The sequence below is a fragment of the Symsagittifera roscoffensis genome, chromosome 2, assembly GCF_963678635.1.
Source record: "Symsagittifera roscoffensis chromosome 2, txSymRosc1.1, whole genome shotgun sequence".
Classification (NCBI taxonomy): Eukaryota; Metazoa; Xenacoelomorpha; order Acoela; family Convolutidae; genus Symsagittifera; species Symsagittifera roscoffensis.
The window spans coordinates 64,059,817-64,081,943 of NC_087063.1; the positions used below are offsets into that span (position 1 = coordinate 64,059,817).

The window sequence follows — 22,127 nt, forward strand, 5'->3', positions numbered from 1 at the left end:
TTTCAAACTAATTTTGATGATTATCAGCCAACCCTTCTTTGATTCCAATGAAAATTATTTTTTACTGACTTTGAGTAAAAAATTTTAATGTACGTTGAACTAATGATACTCCTGACTGTTATGTTTCTTGCATTGTGTGCGCGGTTGCACGATTTTTTTCTATTGAACACATATTAAACCTCGATCAATTAATTTACTGTTTTTTTTTCCTGAAGCTATTAGTAAAGAGTTTTTAGTGATGATGATTTGTCAGCCAATCCTTCTTTGATTCTACTGAAAATAAATTATATCTGAGCTCGATCAATTTTGTTTTTTTTTGTAATTATTTGCTGCCAAAAATTGAAAAACGTTTCTGATGAAATAAGAGCCAATCCACTGAACAATTATTTCTGATCTATCTGAAGAAAATGATTTTCGATTTATGTAAATGGCTTTCAAGGTTTAATTTTTGCTTTTTTTGTTACAAGTTCGACATGAAAGACTTTTTCATGTTTGATTTTATGTTGGTATTCTGTTTTCTCGTTCGAAATTTTCTGACTGCATGATTTCAATTATTCAACTTTTTTGAAAGCTTTCAAACTAATTGTGATGATTATCAGCCAATCCTTCTTTGATTCCAATGAAATTTTTTTTTACTGTCTTTGAGTAAAAATTTTTAATGTACGTTGAACTAATGATACTCCTGACTGTTATGTTTCTTGCATTGTGTGCGCGGTTGCACGATTTTTTTCTATTGAACACATATTAAACTTCGATCAATTGTTTTACTGTTTTTTTTTCTGAAGCTATTAGTAAAGAGTTTTTAGTGATGATGATTTGTCAGCCAATCCTTCTTTGATTCTACTGAAAATAAATTACATCTGAGCTCGATCAGTTTTGTTTTTTTTTGTAATTATTTGCTGCAAAAAATTGAAAAACGTTTTCTGATGAAATAAGAGCCAATCCACTGAACAATTATTTCTGATCTATCTGAAGAAAATGATGTTCGATTTATGTAAATGGCTTTCAAGGTTTAATTTTTGCTTTTTTTGTTACAAGTTCGACATGAAAGACTTTTCTATGTTTGATTTTATGTTGGTATTCTGTTTTCTTGTTCGAAATTTTCTGACTGCATGATTTCAATTACTCAACTTTTTTGAAAGTTTTCAAACTAATTGTGATGATTATCAGCCAATCCTTCTTTGATTCCAATGAAAATTATTTTTTACTGACTTTGAATAAAAAATTTTAATGTACGTTGAACTAATGGTACTCCTGACTGTTATGTTTCTTGCATTGTGTGCGCGGTTGCACGGTTTATCTATTGAATACATATTAAACCTCGATTGATTGTATTACTGGTTTCTTTCTGTAGCTAGTAGTGAAGAGTTTTTAGTGATGATCATTTGTCAGCCAATCCTTCTTTGATTCTACTTAAAATAAATTATATCTGAGCTTGATCAATATTGTTTGTTTTTTTTTGTAATTATTTGCTGCAAAAAATTGAAAAACGTTCCTGATGAAATAAGAGCCAATCCACTGAACAATTATTTCTGATCTATCTGAAGAAAATGATGTTCGATTTATGTAAATGGCTTTCAAGGTTCAATTTTTGCTCTTTTTGTTACAAGTTCGACATGAAAGACTTTTTCATGTTTGATTTTATGTTGGTATTCTGTTTTCTTGTTCGAAATTTTCTGGCTGCATGATTTCAATTATTCAACTTTTTTGAAAGCTTTCAAACTAATTGTGATGATTATCAGCCAATCCTTCTTTGATTCCAATGAAAATTTTTTTTTACTGACTTTGAATAAAAAATTTTAATGTACGTTGAACTAATGATACTCCTGACTGTTATGTTTCTTGCATTGTGTGCGCGGTTGCACGATTTTTTTCTATTGAACACATATTAAACCTCGATCAATTGTTTTACTGTTTTTTTTTCTGAAGCTATCAGTAAAGAGTTTTTAGTGATGATGATTTGTCAGCCAATCCTTCTTTGATTCTACTGAAAATAAATTATATCTGAGCTCGATCAATTTTGTTTTTTTTTGTAATTATTTGCTGCAAAAAATTGAAAAACGTTTTTTGATGAAATAAGAGCCAATCCACTGAACAATTATTTCTGATCTATCTGAAGAAAATGATTTTCGATTTATGTAAATGGCTTTCAAGGTTTAATTTTTGCTTTTTTTACAAGTTCGACATGAAAGACTTTTTTATGTTTGATTTTATGTTGGTATTCTGTTTTCTTGTTCGAAATTTTCTGACTGCATGATTTCAATTACTCAACTTTTTTGAAAGTTTTCAAACTAATTGTGATGATTATCAGCCAATCCTTCTTTGATTCCAATGAAAATTATTTTTACTGACTTTGAATAAAAAATATTAATGTACGTTGGACTAATGATACTCCTGACTGTTATGTTTCTTGCATTGTGTGCGCGGTTGCACGATTTTTTTCTATTGAACACATTTCAAACCTCGATCAATTGTTTTACTGTTTTTTTTTTCTGAAGCTAGTAGTAAAGAGTTTTTAGTGATGATGATTTGTCAGCCAATCGTTCTTTGATTCTACTGAAAATAAATTATATCTGAGCTCGATCAATTTTGTTTTTTTTTTGTAATTATTTGCTGCCAAAAATTGAAAATCGTTTCTGATGAAATAAGAGCCAATCCACTGAACAATTATTTCTGATCTCTCTAAAGAAAATGATATTCGGTTTAAGTAAATGGCTTTCAAGGTTTATTTTTTGCTTTTTTTGTTAGAAGTTCGACATGAAAGACTTTTTCATGTTTGATTTTATGTTGGTATTCTGTTTTCTTGTTCGAAATTTTCTGACTGCATGATTTCAATTATTCAACTTTTTTGAAAGCTTTCAAACTAATTGTGATGATTATCAGCCAATCCTTCTTTGATTCCAATGAAAAAATTTTTTACTGACTTTGAATAAAAATTTTTAATGTACGTTGAACTAATGATACTCCTGACTGTTATGTTTCTTGCATTGTGTGCGCGGTTGCACGATTTATCTATTGAACACATATTAAACCTCGATTAATTGTTTTACTGTTTTTTTTCTGAAGCTATTAGTAAAGAGTTTTTAGTGATGATGATTTGTCAGCCAATCCTTCTTTGATTCTAATGAAAATAGATTATACCTGAGCTTGATCCTTTTACTTTCTTTTATATTATTTGCTGCACGTTTATTTTCAAAAAATTGAAAATTATTTCTGATGAAATAAGAGCCAATCCACTGAACAATGATTTCCAATCTATCTGAAGCGATGATTTTTGAGTTATGTAACTTGCCTTCAAGGTTTGATATTCGCTTTTTTCAAGTTTGACGTGAAGGCCATTTTCTTGTATGATTTTGTTGGATTTTTGTTTCCTCTTTTGAAGTTTTCTTGTTGCATGATTTTAATTACTGAACTCTTTTTGAAAGCTTCAAATTTATTTGCGATGAAAATAAGCCAATCTTTCTTCGATTACAATGAAAACAATTTTTTTCTGAGTTTGAATAAATTAACTTTTTTTATGTTCCGCTGAACTAATGATACTCTTGAATGTTATGCTCGAAAACAGTATTATTGGAGCTAATGATTTAGGAGACGTAATGCTCAACAATTTTCTCCGTTTTGTCTATGTACGCTTCGTTATTTTCAGCTTTATGGGACATTAATTTCATGGTTGATTTTTCGAATTTATCTCTTTGGATGCTGTTTTCCGTCTGGATTCTGTTTTTTTTTGCACTGTGTGCGCGGTTGCACGGTTTATCTATTGAATACATATTAAACCTCGATTGATTGTATTACTGGTTTCTTTCTGAAGCTAGTAGTGAAGAGTTTTTAGTGATGATGATTTGTCAGCCAATCCTTCTTTGATTCTAATGAAAATAGATTATATCTGAGCTTGATCAATATACTGTTTTTTGTAATTATTTGTTGCAAGTTTATTTCCAAAAAATTGAAAAACGTACTGATGAAATAAGAGCCAATCCACTGAACAATGATTTCCAATCTACCTGATGAGATAATTTTTGAGTTATGTAAATTGCCTTCAAGTTTTGATATTTGCGTTTTTTTTTTCGTTTAAAGTGAAGGCCATTTTCTTATGATTTTTCTCATTTCTCCCTCTGGATGATGTTTTCCCTTCGATTTCTGTTTCTTGCACTGTGTGCGCGGTTGCACGGTTTATCTATTGAATACATATTAAACCTCGATTGATTGTATTACTGGTTTCTTTCTGAAGCTAGTAGTGAAGAGTTTTTAGTGATGATGATTTGTCAGCCAATCCTTCTTTGATTCTAATGAAAATAGATTATATCTGAGCTTGATCAATATACTGTTTTTTGTAATTATTTGTTGCAAGTTTATTTCCAAAAAATTGAAAAACGTACTGATGAAATAAGAGCCAATCCACTGAACAATGATTTCCAATCTACCTGATGAGATAATTTTTGAGTTATGTAAATTGCCTTCAAGTTTTGATATTTGCGTTTTTTTTTTCGTTTAAAGTGAAGGCCATTTTCTTATGATTTTGTTGATTTTTCTCATTTCTCCCTCTGGATGATGTTTTCCCTTCGATTTCTGTTTCTTGCACTGTGTGCGCGGTTGCACGGTTTATCTATTGAATACATATTAAACCTCGATTGATTGTATTACTGGTTTCTTTCTGAAGCTAGTAGTGAAGAGTTTTTAGTGATGATGATTTGTCAGCCAATCCTTCTTTGATTCTAATGAAAATAGATTATATCTGAGCTTGATCAATATACTGTTTTTTGTAATTATTTGTTGCAAGTTTATTTCCAAAAAATTGAAAAACGTACTGATGAAATAAGAGCCAATCCACTGAACAATGATTTCCAATCTACCTGATGAGATAATTTTTGAGTTATGTAAATTGCCTTCAAGTTTTGATATTTGCTCTTTTTTTTCGTTTGAAGTGAAGGCCATTTTCTTATGATTTTGTTGATTTTTCTCATTTCTCCCTCTGGATGATGTTTTCCCTTCGATTTCTGTTTCTTGCATTGTGTGCGCGGTTGCACGGTTTCTCTATTGAACACATCTTTCACCTTCATTCATTGTATTACTGTTTTTTGTCTGAAGCTAGAAGTAAAGAGTTTTTAGTGATGATGATTTGTCAGCCAATCCTTCTTTGATTTTAATTGAAATAGGTTATATCTGAGTTTGATCAGTTGTACTTTTTTAAAGTAATTTTGCTGGATGTTTAATTTTCCCAAATTTGAAAAATGTTTCTGATGAAATAAGAGCCAATCCACTGAGCAATGATTTCTAATCTATTTGAAGAAAATCATTTTCGAGTTATGTAAATTGCCTACAAGGTTTGATATTCGCTTTTTTTTTTACAAATTTGACGTGGAGGCCATTTTCTTATGTATGGTTTTGTTGATTTTTTGTTTCCTCTTTTGAAATTTCCTTGTTGCGGGATTTTATTTATTGAACTCTTCTTGAGAGCTTTAAATTAAGTTGCAATGAATATAAGCCAATCTCTTTTTTGATCCCAATGAAATTATTTTTCTCTGAGTTTGGCTAATTTATCTTTTCTTATGTTTCGCTGAACTAATGATTCTCCGGAACTATTATATTTGAAAACAGTGTTATTGGACCTAATGAAAAAGTAGACTTAATACTGAACAATGTTTTCCGTTTTGTCGATGAACGCTTCGTTATTTTCGATTCTGTGCGTCAATAATTTTATTGTTGATTTTTCTCATTTCTCCCTCTGGTTGCTGTTTTCCCTTCGATTTCTGTTTCTTGCACTGTGTGCGCGGTTGCACGGTTTATCTATTGAATACATATTGAACCTCGATTGATTGTATTATTGGTTTCTTTCTGAAGCTAGTAGTGAAGAGTTTTTAGTGATGATAATTTGTCAGCCAATCCTTCTTTGATTGTAACTGAAATAGGTTATATCTGAGTTTGATCAGTTTTACTTTTTTTAAAAAATTTTTGCTGGATGTTTAATTTCAAAAATTTGAAAAACGTTTCTGATGAAATCAGAGCCAATCCACTGAGCAATGATTTCTAATCTATCTAAAGAAAATTATTTTCGAGTTATGTAATTTATCTACAAGGTTTGATATTCGCTTTTTTTTTTACAAATTTGACGTGGAGGCCATTTTCTTATGTATGGTTTTGTTGGTTTTTTGTTTCCTCTTTTGAATTTTCCTTGTTGCGGGATTTTATTTATTGAACTCTTCTTGAAAGCTTTAAATTTACTTGCGATGAATATAAGCCAATCCTTTTTTGATTGCAATGAAAATTATTTTTCTCTGAGTTTGGTTAATTTTTCTTCTCTTATGTTTCGCTGAACTAATGATTCTCCGGAACTATTATGTTTGAAAACAGTGTTATTGGACCTAATGATAGAGGAGACTTAATACTGAACAATGTTTTCCGTTTTGTCGATGAACGCTCGTTATTTTCGATTCTGTGCGTCAATAATTTCATTGTTGATTTTTTTCATTTCTCCCTCTGGTTGCTGTTTTCCCTTCGATTTCTGTTTCTTGCATTGTGTGCGCGGTTGCACGATTTCTCTATTGAACACATCTTTCACCTTCATTCATTGTATTACTGTTTTTTGTCTGAAGCTAGAAGTAAAAAGTTTTTAGTGATGATGATATGTCAGCCAATCCTTCTTTGGTTGTAATTCAAATAGGTTATATCTGAGTTTGATCAGTTTTACTTTTTTTAAATAATTTTTGCTGGATGTTTAGTTTGAACAAATTGAAAAACGTTTCTGATGAAATAAGAGCCAATCCACTGAACAATGATTTCTAATATATCATATGAAAATGATTTTCGATTCATGTAAATTGTCTTCAAGGTTTGATTTTTGTTTTTTTTTTTGTTACAATTTAGGCATGAAGGCCAATTTTTTTGTGTTGGTATTCTGTTTGTGTTTTGCTCGGATTTTCTTGATTGTATGATTTTATTACCGAACTGTTCTGGAAAGCTTGAAAACTACTTGTTTTGATTGTTAGCCAATCCTTCTTTGATTCCAATAAGAACTCTTTTTCTCTGACTTTGAATAAATCATCTGTTCTTATATTTCGCTCTACTTATGATACTCTTGACTGTTATATTTGAAAACAGTGTTATTGGACCTAATGACTTAAGGGCCTATATACTGAACAATGTTTTCCGTTTTCTCTATGAACGCTTCGTTGTTTTTGATTTTGCGAGAGTTTTTAGTGATGATGATTTTTCAGCCAATCTTTCTTTAAATCTAATGAAAATAGACTATATCTGAGCTTGATCATTATACTTTTTTTGTAATTATTTGTTGCAAGTTTTTTTCCAAAAAATTGAAGAACGTTTCTGATGAAATAAGAGCCAATCCACTGAACAATGATTTCTAACCTATCTGATGAAGTTGTCTTTCGTTTTTTGTATTGGTTTTTGCAAGGTTTGGTTTTTGCTTTTTTGTTACTAGTTCGAAATGAAGGCCATTTTTATGTATGATTTCATGTTGGTGTTGTTTTATTGGCTTTTTCTGATTGCAGGATTTTTATTACCAATTCTGAGAAGCTTTCAGTCTAGGTGCGATCGTTATAAGCCAATCTTTGATTTCAATGAAATTTCTTTTTCTCTGAGTTTGATCTTTTCTTACGTTTTGCTGAATCCAATGGTCTTTTGACTGTTGTTTGAAAACAGCATTATTGGACTCAATGGTTTAGGAGACCATATATTGAACAATTTTTTCCGTTTTAACTAAGAACGCTTCATTTTTTGTGTTTTTGTGCGACTTTATTTCCATTGTTCAGTTTTCTAATTTATCTCTCTGAATGCTGTTTTCCGTCTGGCTTCTGTTTCTTGCATTGAGTGCGCGGTTGCACGATCTATTTATTGAACACATCTTAAGCCGTGACTAATTTTTTCAATGGTTTTTTTTCTGATGGTACAAGTAAAGAATCTGTAGTGGTAATGATTTTTCAGCTAATCCTTCTTTGATTCATGAAAATAGATTTTATCTGAGTTTGATCAAATTTACTATTTTTCTTATGTTTTGGTGCACTTTTAATTTCAAAAACTGAAAAGCGTTTCTGATGAAATAACAGCCACTTAAAAAAAGTTCGTCATGGAGGCCATTTTCTTATGTATGACATGAAGTTGTTATTCTGCTTTCTTGATAGGGTTAGGTTTTCGCTTTTTTGTTACAAGTTCGACATGAAGGCCTTTTATGTATGGTTTTTTGTTGGTATTCTGTTTTCTTGTTCGAAATTTTCTGACTGCATGATTTTAATTACTCAACTCTTCTTGAAAGCTTTAAAACTAGTTGTTATGATTATAAGCCAATCCTTCTTTGATTCTAATGGAAACTATTGTTCTCTGAGTTTGAATAAGTTTTTTGTGTTCCGCTAAAAGTAATGATTCTCGTACTGCTATTTTTGAAAAAATCTCATTGGATCTAATGATCTAGGAGCCTAAATATTGAACAATGTTTCCATTTTGTCTAATAACGCTTTTTTATCTTCGATTTAGTGCGATACCAGTTCCGTTGTTAATTTTTCCAATTTCGCTTTCTGAATGCTGTGTTACGTCTCGGTTTTGTTTGTTGCATGGTGTGCGGGGTTGCACGATTTATCTATTGAACACATCTCGATTCGTGATTCAATGTATTACTGGTTTTTCTTCTGAACATTGAAGTTAAGAATTTTTAGTGATGATGCTTATGAATGTATAAGAGCATATCCACTGAACAATGTTTTCTTATTTATCCAAAGAAAAGGGTTTTCGATTTATGTAAATCACCTTCAAGATTTGATTTTCGCTTTTTTGTTACAACTTCGATATGGCGGTCTTTTTACGTATGCTTTTGTTTTGTGTTGGTGTTCTTTTTTCTTGTTCGGAACGTCTTGATTGCGTGATTTCAATTACCTAACTGTTTTTGAAAGCCTGAAAACTAGGCTTTCAAGAACAGTCGCCTTCAAGAGTTGAAAAAATGATTTTTTTGACAATCAATGTGACTCTTTTTGAGAATTATAAAATATGTCTGAAAGGCAACGAATTTGACAAGGTGAGGTATTTTTCTGCTGTGAAATTAGAAGATAGAATTCTCCAAGTGCTCGTTGGCCGACCATGTTATGATTGTACAATTTTATCTGCCTGTATGGCATATTGCGAAACATGCTGCAAATCATTCTCGGTTCAGACTTCATTTGTATTTTGAAGACATGACGTGTGAAATGTTGGTTGTGATCTCCGTTTGATGTAATTGGCGATGAGTTTACTTAAGGGTCTTAAAGACCCCGTTACCTTGTTTTAAATCGCTTGCAAACCGGTCTTTTCTCAATAGAGGCACGAAATTGAAACGATTTAAGATCAATAAAACTCGCCCAAATAACTAATGTAATAGCATCTTTAACAACCATGTGAAATCTTTCTGTGACTGTCTGAGCTACTTGCTAATTTTGATCTCCGAAAATGCCTGCAAATGAATCTTCTTGTGTGTCCGATGAATACAGTTGTACTGTATGTTCGCCACCCCATACAGTGTTCATCGTGGGTGTGGTTTTTACCGTGATATCATTCATATTCATGGTTATTTCTTTCTGGGTCGGAAGATGCTCAGTCAAGCTTACAAGTGTTCGACGAAGGAAGAAATCGTTAATGAAGTCGTACAAGAGGCCGGATCTGTCAAAGAGAATTTCGAATCACTTTACACTCACTAGAACGAAAAGCAGAGATAGATCGGAGGTCGGGGATCGAACCTCGGCGGTTGGGTTGCTGAGAACGCCAGAAGAAATGCGCCAGCACAATCCACCGCGAGTTTCGAGGCCGAATACTGTACATGAGCTCAGTTTCAGAATGTCAGACGGGAGAAAATTATCAGCTGGACTTCTATCAACATCAACCGTTGATGTTGCGATTAATGCTTCGGAATCAGAACTGCCACTACTTAGAGCTGGCTTAATTCTCAGCTGATTATTTGATGTAGCTAGCTACTATAATTAAAATGCGTTTGTATCGAATAGTTTGTCCCCGATCACTCACGAGTTCAGGTGTTTTTGTTAGGAACAATCAGGTTCTACAATGAAGAAAGTTTTGAGCCTCATTAAAACATTTCTTCGGTACTCAATTTAGATTTTGAGTGATTTTTGAGTTCTCTTCCCTCTTTTGCTTTCGATTTTTGCGTGCCGTTTGATTGATTTTAAGTCATTCAATTTTATATCAGTGAATTGACAATGTAAATCTAATTGTATCAAACTTCTATCTACTTTTGCAGAAGAAAATTCAAAAAATGTATTTTTTTTTTGTTAGAATTTTTGCTAAGTAAGCGGCTGCACTGGTGTTTATTTGTAATAATTTGGGTTAACGAACAATCTTTTTTTAATTATTTTTTAAACGAAGTGAGTCAACGGTTGACTGGCGCAGAAGAATAGTTCCACGCTTAGAACAGACGATTTTGAATTCATCCCGGGAAACCGAATTGAGGCTGCTAATTTTCTGTACGAAGATAGCTCATCTCGAATAGCAGAACAAGATGCTGCAAGGAGAACTCTAAGACTGAGCTTGAACCCTTACGACGACAATGATGATGATCAGAGTGATCTTAAAAGGGGTACACGAGTGAATAGTGGTTCCCCGTTCATGTCTGACGTTTCACTGAGGCCCAAGGTTGTTTTACACGGGGAAGAGGCCATTCAAAAACGAATGAACAGATTATCGCAGGCTGCAGCGAAGGGATTCAAAAATTCAATGACACCCTGGGCTTCGTATTCAACTGATAAGCTGCCGCACAATGCGACTAACGCTCCTCTGATAAATGCGGCCATGAAAAATAAAGATATTACCGGTGGTGAATCAAGGTCTTCAAGTGTATCGTCGCCTCCGATGGCGCCAAGAAGATTCGAATCTTTGGCTGTACAAAACTGATTAAACAAGCGCAAGAAAAAAATATATAAGTTTTCAATTAGAAAACGACGATTTTACTTTTATGTCTTAAAGTATCAACCTTATAGCATGTTTCTCGTTTCATTTTTTGTCATGGCCACTTCAGCAGATGCTTATCTCACAAGAACCATCTCAATTTAGTTATGCACCTTCGGAAACAAATATCTTGTCCATGTTTCTTAACTATCTGTTTCGAAAATTTTTTCTGTTTCCTAAAGCCTGTGTTTTTTCCTGCATAATAGTTGAACTATTGTTCGGTTTTCTAACGGCGACTAATTCTTTACTTAAGTGTGATATCTATCCACTTGTTATTTAGTTTTGCATATAACGTTTGTTAGACGTGAAGTCACTTAGCCTATATACAAGTGGAGGATGTCTTATTTTTTTCAGGAAAAATTTAATCACGCCAAATTTTGTACTTAGCTTTTTGAATGATTGCTTTCAATTGAATTATTTTGATAAAAGGAGGGCAAATTGTGCTCTCCGATTATGAAAGCGGATATTGCTCGAAAAACTTGCACGACTTCTGGCTTCGATAGTGGATTTTAATTTCTAGATTTCACAGCGGAAGTAAAAATTTCATATTGATCTCTTTTTCTCGAATTGAGTCAATTTTGAGAAAAAATGCCAACGATAAACAGTTCTTAAAATCCAAAGAACTTTAAAGCCATTCACTTTTTTTGAAAAATTGAAACTTTTCCCAACTGTTTGTTGGCTATGTTTTCACTCTGAATGTGTATTTTTAGACGTTAGTCAAGCTAGTCGAAATCTTTTGGATCAGCTGATGAAGGAACAAGAAGAAATTAACCCTCACAGATACTCCTCCAAGCGCAGTGATGATCCAGAGCTGCAGATTGAGTACATGTGTGAACAGAATAGACCCAAAATGACAGCTCTGATGAATGACAACAAGCGACTGGTGGAGATTCTGGAGCGGAAGGACGCAGAGATTGACTACCTGCTGAGGACGAGGAGGGGCAATACTAGTGGAGCAAACAGTAACCAAGTGCCATCTACTAGAAGTCAAGATAGTATTAGGTACGTACATCTTTGAAGGGCTTGCTATTAACTAGTATCAGCCATTTTTTCGGCATCCTCCCATCAGAGCCGTCTAAATGAAGCAAAGGTAAGAAAATTCAAAGCCGACATGAAACATGGCTAGTAAAGCAGAGATCAGATAATGTTAGTTTTTTTATAATCAAGATAAGAGCAACTCGTTGACGACAAGGAAAAGGATGGTCTTAATAAGAGCACGAAGTGTTGTTGATTTGCTCGCACTTCTGTTTTTGCGGGGTATGATAACGTGTTTTCAATACGTCGGAACATACCTCCGCAATCATACCCTTTGCGGGGTGTCAATTCTTTGAGAGCTCGAGCTGCGAACAAAGAACGTCAATTGCTATTAAAATTCTTTTTCAGCTTTTCTGAAAGTCTCTCCAATTTGATTAGGAAATTGAACAAAAACACTGCATTAACACTTCTGAGATTAAACTTGGTTAACCTTTGCGCTAGAAAAGTAGAGAATTCGTTCTTTTGGATCATGTTACGTATCCCTAATATAGATATTGAGTTAAGCTATTTTTCAATAGACCGAAAACCTGTGTGCTCCGTGAAAACTTTTAATTATTGCGTTCATCGTGCTTCCTGAATTTCGTTTACGATATGATTTCAGCGAAGTGAATTCACTAATTTAGTCGTGTAGATTTTTGTTTGTTTTTCGCGTGTTTATTTCTGATTTTTTTTTCAACTTAGTTTCAAACTCAATTGTGTAATTTTCGTCCGCAAAGTACACAGCGTCGAGAAATAAACCCTAATCCTACAACGATTCGCTAGCTTCAAGTTTAGTTTATGTGTTTTCAACTGTCATAACATAAAAAACAATCACTTTGTTTATCCGTTATCGGGTCAACAAACGTGTTAAGGTTTGAAAATTATGGACCGAACGGTATTAAATTTAATTAGATACACGCAAAATTAGTGAGCGTATGGCTTGGTATCAGTATCCCCAGAACACGAGGTTACTCCTAAAAACAGGGTTGGTACGCTATCACTATTAAGTTACTATATTACTATTGTTTTTGTACAGTAGAGAAAATCACCCTATCCATCGGAGATGGATCGACCCTTTCCCTCAACTCCTAGCTTCTCATGATCTGAAAATGAATTTGGATGTTATTAAAATAAATTCACGACATTCCGGGAAGCTAAAATTGTACAATCTTTACGACGTGTGCCATTCGACCAAAATACAGTCGATTTTAGTAAGATGATACAAGTTTTATTCGGAAGGAATTTGACCGTACGATACGTCACTTATACTGATTAATGGAGTTTAATTTCAGAGTTATCCGCAAACTAAAATTGTCTTTTGAACTAGCTTTCTCTGATTGGGTTGGTTTTTTAAAAAAATGGAAGATTTCTAAAGTTAAAAAGGGCGATGAACGCAGTGAAGACTCTTATATAAGTCTTGATTTCTTTTCACGAAAATTTGAAGCTAATTCCATTATTGAACAGCAGTTTCTGAAAATTCAAATCAAGTTTCGAAATTAGATTTAGTGAAATAAAACTTTAACTATTGATCCAGTTCTCTTAAATGTTCATTTTATCAAAAGTGTCAATCATAAATGGTTTTTAATTCAAAGAGCTGCAAGGCTATTTCTTTATTTGCTTTGAACTTCTAAAGGTGATTTTTTTCAAGAAAAAAGGCAGTTTTTTCGAGTTCTTTGCTTTTGTGGACTCTTTTTTAACTGTATGTAGGCTATTTTTTTCCTTCGAAATTCAGAAGTCAAAACTATTGGTAGAATTTATTTGATTTCTTTGAACGAGTATCGAAAGAACAGATTTTTTGAGAGCTTCTGATGATGATGTAGAAGTTCTCACCAGACTTCAAATTTTCTGCGAATTGTTATAGTTAGAAGCTGTTGGAAATATTTTTACTGAAATCCTCAGGCTGAAATAATCAAAGTCACATGAATCGTCTCTCGATCTTAGATATGAGTCGGAGCACCAGAGAGACGCCAGTGAGCGAGTGTGCATGTTGACGGACAAACTGACGAAGCTGCTGGACGAGAACAAACAGCTCAAGCAGTGTGTCAGGGGACTCGATAGATCGGAAACACTGTGTAAAGGTAAAATCGAATTGAATGATATTTTATCAGGCATATACCTCCGATATATATGATATTTTTTGTAATAAAAATGGGATTTTGATACAGGTTTAGAACAAAATATCCTTGAAAAATAGATTAGTCAGGGTTGACGTATTTCAAGCGGCTGCTTCGAATAATGAATTTGAATAATGAAAATACTCCAGTGAAAGCAATATTCGAAAATGTTCCGGAATACCTTTGCATTTTTTATCCAAACATGAAGTTAGCTAATGCTTGTTTCTAGTTAATATTAGTAAGCAGTTCTCAAAGTTAGTTCGAACTCCATTCGCCACTTTCTTTAAAAAACGTTAGAATTTCATTAGTTGTACTTGAAAACCTCTATTACATCGTTTCCACAGAGGTGTAATGAATTTGACAATATTTCTTCCAGGTGGTAATTTGGTTCAGACGGGAGGAAGTGGTTATGACTGTGGTGTGGTGGTGGGGACTACATTTACTCTGTTCCACCAGCTGAGAGATCAGATCTCGGATGCGCGGATATTAGCCAAGACGGCCTCTGTCAGACTGAAGGACAGGCTGGACTGCGGACCCACCAACTCATTCTCACATCTAGTGAGTTCAGACATTGAAAGCATGAGGCCAATCGAAGATATCAATCTGAACGTGTTGTTTTTACTATATAATTCTTCTGCCAGTTTCACCCAAAATTATCCTTCAAAGATGAACGCTCAATAAAAGTGATCTCCTCTGATAAAAGTGAATAAAAATGACCAAGATATAAAATCTTTTTTAAATAAAGAAAATAAAGTTAGTTTCCTGGTTTTCCACTGCTTCGATTGCTGCGTGAAATTAGTTCTTTAACTTTAAAACATGTTTATTTTAATTGAAATTTAGAATTCCTCATCAAACTCAACTGCGGATATTCCACTGCTGGGATCCTTAGCGCGCGACGTCTCATCAGTCGCCAAAATACTGGAAGTATGCCAGGACTTCCTTCTCAAGTTCAAACGAGTGTACTTTGACCAAATGTCGTCTTCCATCCAAATGTCTTCCTACACTGGAGTCACCGCTGCTGCTACAACTGGTCACCACACTTCAGACAGTGTGAACAAACTCCAGAACCACTCGAGAAGTGCGCTTCTAACCGACAGTGCTAATGAACGAACAGCGATCCATTCGGGGAATGGCGCAGTTCCAGGAACAATGAGTCATCGCAGGGATATGTTGAATGGTCACTTACTGTTTTCAGCTGCCAAAAACAAACTAAAAGCTAATAACAATGGTCGTCTTAGCTCACACTACTCTTCTTCATACGTAAAGTGAACTCACTTGATTTCGTAACTTATTCAAAAAATAAAACTATAGAAGCAAATTATTTAAAAGCTATTTATGTGTCCATATGACATACGTGTTCAAAACCTAGCTTTGCAATATAACTTTATGTACTATTTGTGTACTTCGCAATACCTAGTTGCAGTCAATGCCTACTGTCTTCACCACTCGCTACTAATTTGTACTTCGTTTTGTCTAAATTTTCACAACTGTTTTTCATTTGATGTTAGATGTACTTAGTTATTTTACCATGTTTCTTCGCGTTCTATGTATTTATTTTAACGTATTCCTTAGCTGGTATCTTAATAATCTCTGTATTCTTCTGAAATTGTGTCTTAAATGTCGGCTTCCTGTTTACTTTTCATTTAACATTGTTATCGATTATTTTTGAGATAGATTTACTAATTTCAAAGTTATACGTCTGTATTTTTCAAACTAAGTCAGTATCAGACAAGTTGCTCGTGTGACACATTCTTTCTCATTTTTTTTAACAGTAAAAAGTAAAGAAATCATTTTCCAAGAATTAAATTCAAGAGGTTCATGTTGTACTATGCCTCGAATATCATTATCGTGTTTCCTCCGCGCAGGATGACTCAAGTTTCATCGGTCAATTCGATAATCGATAATATTTTTGATAAAACATTCAGCTAGACTGAAAACTACAGAAGGACCGTTAGTGCAATTTTTATCTATCCTGCGGCGGTAACATTGAATCCGTAGAGGTGAACAGCCTTCTTTTCTCATAAAGGAAAACCCTTCTGTTACAAAATTAAATGTCGCTTAGTGAAAAGTATGCGTTTTATGGGAACTAATAGTTTTAATTACGAAGTGAGTTTTCACTTATCAAGGTCGTAATTTTTATTTGTTTGTGCGCTCAAATTTTCAGTTGGTCTGTTTGACGTAGATTTTTTGAAATCACTTCGAATTAGTTTGCCAAATGGAAGACAAATACTCCTCTGCGACAGCAAAACTGCAAGAAGAAAGCAAATCGAACGCAATTTTGGGCATATTTATTTGGTTTTTGTTCCGACCATTGAAAATGGGGAGGAACTTTGGATTCGGGAGTTTTCGTTTTTTTTTTCACGCAAAATCAGCTACCACAAATAATCATGTGACAGGGTTGAGTGCAGGCGCGGATTTAGGAATTTCTCGGGGTGGGTTCGAAAATTTTTATTTTTTTAAAGGCCGACCAAATTGATTTTCTGAGCTCTCCCAAACTACTATACAGACCCTAATTTGACCAAATTTTGTGCGCCGCAGGCAAATTTTTGAAAGAAAAAGCCTTTTTAGGCACTTTTTGGCAAGTTTCGATCAAAAATTCGCGTTTTTTAAGCGCGCGCTCCCCCCTCTCAAAGTTATTATAGGTTGGCGCCTTTAGAAAAACTTTAAGGTCAGTTAGCCAAAAATGGATATCTCAAAATTGTACAAAGGGGGGCCCTTTGGGTCGGCAGGGGGGTCGAACCCCTGAGGAGGGCGTCCGCCCCCCACCGCTGAACCCGCTACTGGTTGATATATCATATTAAAGCCCTGTCAGTCGTGATTCGAACGACATTAAAATATTTGAAAAAGTTTTCAGTGTCGAGAAAAATGTGGCGGCAAAAATTGTTCATTTTGATCAATAAGCAGCCATTAAGAACAGCTAATGCTAATGATATTAACACAGACTATTATCTAACAAATAACACTTTAGCTTCAAGGTATCATGGATCTGTAGCGTGGAGGTAGGGAAGGAGACCAGCAACAAAATGAGAGGGTTCGAACCCTTCGCAGGGTCGGATGTTTATAATGAACTTTTTCGTATACTAGTTAAAATGCTTCACTTCTAGCAAATTGATGCATGTTAGTTAGTAAAATTTCTTTTTTTTTCAAATTGACGCGTACTGCTAATGCGTCATAATTGGCTTGCACCACTTAGCAATTATGTAGGCTCATAATTGTCGTGCGTCACTTAAGAAATTTTACTCATTCAAGTTTTCCTAGTAGCGTTATCGGTCATATTTTACTTGTGTATGCGAAGTGCAACTTCGCCTCTAAGTATGCATGGCTTAAATTTAGCATAAACAGAGTTTTACTCAGTGAAAGGTAGTTTTTGAATTTTATGTGCAATTTTGAGAATCAAAAACCTGAAAATTCAAGAAAAAAATTCAAGAATCAAATGCCGCAAAAAATTGTTTGAAATGTTTTTCAATTTGTTTTTCGTTTTTATTGTCATTTTTCTTCAAAAAAGGTTTTCCAATTGAATTATTTTACTATGAATTTCAAATATGCCTAAGTTCTATTTTTTTGTTCAGATTTTTTTATCAAAACATGCAGAAAAAAAGGACACCAATTTGAAAAAAAAACAATGTATTTTTTTAAAGACTGTGGTGGAAGCATTCTGTGCTACGTTCACAGTAATCGGCTATCCTTGTTCTTCTATTTGGGCTCGGTTACTGACGTGGGCGCTGCATTGCCAATAACTTGTTCAGTTATTGAGCCTTTAGAACGCAATTGTGCACTAAAGGGCAGATAATTCAATCGAAGAAGCTGTTGAGCAAAAAGGCGGGAGTTCAATTGGTGGCACGGTATCTGTTTTTTTTTTAATTTGCTGAATGTTTTTTCTCTGAGTGCTTTTTTTATCCACACCTCAAACGCACATGAGTAATAGCAGCTTCATTTTAGGGCATGGGTGGGCGGATGTCCCCTCCTGAAGGATTGGACACCCTCGCTCCCTAATGCAGTCCCTTTCAATTTGAGTTGTGTATCTGAAAAAAATATCACCCTCAGTGATAATCATTCACTATTAAAGAACCACTTCAGATGAAAACTTCAAAAAAAAATGTTTTGAAAAGCTATAACTATTCCATTTTATAAAGGTGTAAACAATGTACACTGTAGAGCACGTAGTACTGCATTGTGAAATTCTTTCTTCACAAAGCAGCAGTAGAACCCGTCTTCCTTTCTGAGAAATCGCGTGTTTGATTCAATGAAAACACGTCCACAGAACAGAAAGCAATACACATAAAAAAACAACGGGAAAAAAATCGAAAGATTGTTAGCCCACAAGACTCTGTGTTGACACCTATTTTTTCAGTATCATCATAAAATGTCTTTTAAACCGGAACAAGAAGAAACCAGAACTTTCTTGCGTACAGTTGACCACGCAAAAACATAATACTACGCTATATCAAAATTTTTTTAACAATTTTTGTTTGTGGACGTGTTTTGTCAAATTGAACATCATTTCATACAAAATGCTGAAGTTTTTTAGCTAAGGTTTTCTCAATGCTTAATTTTTCGCCTTTTGTTTCATTTTCCCTCTGCTAGCTTGCATTGCTATATCTGTGTGGTATCGCAAGTGGTGCGAAGCTCCGCTTTGCCTCCGTGTGAAACATGGAAAAATTTCGCAATTTTAATTGGGAGGCTCCTATTCTTCAACAAGCGGTTTATTTTTTTGGCGTGAAGTATTAGCAAATTTATATTTTTTCAGAATCGACTGAAACAATCTTTATGGTTCCTTTGCTTACAAAACTCATCCGATTACATTCAATAAATTTGTGATCAGTTTGTAAATTGTAGGGCTTTAAATTATTTTGAATAGGGCTTGCAGCGGTAAACTTCTATAATTAACCGGTTAACCGATGGAAAATTATCAGTTAAACGGTTCGGTTAATTTTTGATGAAAATAAAGATTTTTGAAGAGAAACTATATGCGAATTAATTTCGTTTGGTACTCCAAGTTATCTTGTAAAAATAAGCTGTCTTGTAAAAATAATATAGCTTCAGCAGTTTTGATTTTCAGAGACATTCTTTTCTCACAAAATTTGTTTCCAAAGTCACTGAGCAGTCGTTCGAAACTCGCAGAAGTAGCCGGATTTCGCAAATACTGTCAAGAATATTCGTGCTCCACCAAGCAATAGGATCGACATGCATTGCTTCTATCTGAAGTGAACAATATAACTCAAGCTTTTGTTGCAGAGTGACGGTTGTCTGTGGATAGTATTCGCTAGGCCAGAATCTTTGCCCATTAACTAGCTTAATTTCGAATTCGAGACACCACATGGCATATCAGCTTCGGCAGGTGCAGGTACTTTAACCTCAGCCATTGCTTCTCTCATTGATTTTTTCACATCAAGTTGAAATGAATCTGCAAGAAATAACAAGTCCTTAAATCTTGCAGAGGTCGCACATGGCTTTCCTGTCTTCTACTTCGGCAGAAAGGTTTCCATATCTAGTTTTTCTTGACCATGATCTGAAATTTGAATTGCATACATTTTGTAGACATATGTGTGCTTAAATAAAACAAGCAAAGGGTCCCCCTTTGCCCAAAATTCATCGGTTAATAGTTTTTTTATCGGTTAATTTGATAATGGTTCCAAAGAGAAATAGGAAAAAGTGTTTTTCGGCCAATCAAATCCCCTCTAATGTACGTTTTTTGGAAATAAGCAGTGAGCTCGTCTAATTTTTCGAGATCGTTTTGTGAAATATCCAGTTTGGTTGCCACACTGCATATTTCCTCAATGACTAGGTCGAACCCGATTTCCACTTTTGACTCCGGAACAAAACTAAGCGCAGGAATCATATTCAGCGCTAAAACTAGCTCGCTGTTTGATTCGTACGTCTTTTTAAGGCCCAATTCGGATATTTTTCTGGTAAAACTGACTGGGGCAAATTTTGAAAGTACCGTCTACAAGCCAGGTTTTGTTGTACAATTTAAGTGCATTGAGGTTCTCAATGTCGCCAAAAATTAATAAGCGTTCCGTATCTTGTTTTCCGCTATCAAAAAGACAAAATTGCTTAAAACGATCGGGTATTTCGAAATGGCGGTCATCTGTGGCAATAGTGGGCAGGGATGTTGTTTGTTTACTTCTGTTTAAAGTTCGCGTTAGCGCCGACCGGGAGGGCAAAGACAGTTGGGTTGCTTTTTCGTCCTGCACCAATTGCAAACTAGCTGCGATTATCTGGCTGTTTACTAGATTTAATTGACTCCTAACTGTCTCCTTCATTTGTTGAACTAGTTGCCGAGCTTCTGAGCGTCCTGCGTTGAGCTCATGACTATGCTCGTTGCTCTGTGAGATTATATCGCTCCCAGAAGTGATTAAAGTTTTCGGGCATTTATACGATCTCCATTTGCTGCAGCGCCAGTGTGTCGTTGTCTTCGTATCGCGTTTCTTTTGAAATTCATGGCCATCAAGAATAATCAGAGTTTGGCCTTTTTGTGAGGTTCCCCAAGTAAAAGAGTTCATTTTTGACTTATCAATGAGTTAAATAGGGAGACAATGAATGCAGAGTGTATACATTTTCAATTAAGTTGTTCTAATTCAATGCCATATTAACACTAAATTAAACACATGTTGGCACTATGTTAATCCCAAAAATGAGTCCAGTTTAAATTAAGTTATCTTAAATTTGCATTGTTTTTCAATAGCGCGAACCTAATTGAGGCATCATTACTCTAGATTTATTTCTGCTTACACTTTGATCATAATTTTTGTTCATAATTCATGGGATCTTTTTAATTGGCATGGGATTTTATGGTATGGGCGATTTTTATACAAGGGATCTTTTGGTATGGTATCTTTTGTCATGGGAGCTTTTGGTATGGTATCTTTTGTCCTGACACCAATTTTCCATTAACCGTTTCCGTTTCACCGCGCCAGGGCCTAATTTTGAATGTTTGGGTAAATTTTTTCGTTAATTAACTTTAGAAAAAAATGCGTAGGTTTTTTCTGGGGAAAAAAGTGCGTAGGTTTTTTTTAGAAAGTTCGTAGGTTCATATCGGATCGAAAATCACTTATTTACCGTGACTGTAGCTTCAATTGTCGTCTTTGATAAGCAAAATGAAGATATAAAAATTGAAGCTCTAGATAGCTAATTAAGGTAGTCTAAATTCAGACTAAATTTGAAAAATAAAGACATAGTTTTCTCTTTTTTAATATGATTAGACAAGCTTCCAATTCCACCATTTGATAATTATTCAGTTTTTCAGGGAGGCAGAGGAACTTGAAGCTGTGAGAAGGAAACTGGAGAAATGTCAATTAATTTTTTTTCATTTTTTCTGCGCATTGACGTATTCGAAATGAAAAATTTCTCTTCGATCTCCAGGACGGAGACATAGTTTTTGTAGCATAGATGAAATTTGTAGGCGAATTACACTTGAAACCAGTACAGGACAACGAGTTTTCAAGTTATGTCGATTGAATGCTTTTAATCTAGTAAATTTGCGTCGTAGATTAACTTCATGAACTCTTAAAGTAGATTAAAAATAACTTTGTTTTTAAGATAAGATTACAAAAATTAAGTTAACAAAAATTGAAAACAACTACGACTTATCAAATTAAATTAGTCAGCATACTAAAAATTTGCAGAAAACTGATGTTTTTAAATGGAGACATCTCCGCTGCCACCTGTTGCACCACCTCCTATTTCAAAAGTTTCCTCTATATAGTAGTATTTTGTGCCATTTAGTTTTTTGGCTGAGTGAAACTAAATTTTTCTCTGGGGGCGCTTTCGGCAGTTAAGTCATATTCTTAAGAGGGGTTTTCTGAAAAAAAGGGTGTTCGAGTCACATTTTTAAAATTTCATCCAGTGACGCTAAATTTTAGGAAAATCTATTCTGCAGTGTATCTAAAGACTGCTCGTAAAACCGATTTGGTTGTCCGAAAAAGCAATCAATCAACAAAATCATCGGTATTTTTCTTCGCAATTTTCCTTAACCTTATCTTTATTTTTCCAATTTTGCTGAAACTTTAATGCATTTGAATAAGCAAATCCCATTTGCAATTTCAGAAAATTCAAAAAATCCTA

The 22,127-nt window shown here is 34.2% G+C and overlaps 1 protein-coding gene across 5 annotated transcripts in view; it reads left to right on the top strand.

Moving 5' to 3' along the window:
* Positions 1 to 15,759, top strand: part of LOC134840050 (major antigen-like) — a 116,350-nt gene extending 100,591 nt beyond the window's left edge. For all 5 annotated transcript variants that reach the window (XM_063855687.1, XM_063855688.1, XM_063855690.1 and 2 more), the window contains 4 exons: positions 11,646 to 11,937; positions 13,891 to 14,027; positions 14,440 to 14,621; positions 14,904 to 15,759. In XM_063855687.1, coding sequence (XP_063711757.1) covers positions 11,646 to 11,937; positions 13,891 to 14,027; positions 14,440 to 14,621; positions 14,904 to 15,332 — 1,040 coding nt within the window. In that variant the 3' untranslated portion in view covers positions 15,333 to 15,759. The remainder of the gene's footprint in view (positions 1 to 11,645; positions 11,938 to 13,890; positions 14,028 to 14,439; positions 14,622 to 14,903) is intronic.
* Positions 15,760 to 22,127: the final 6,368 nt, after the last annotated feature.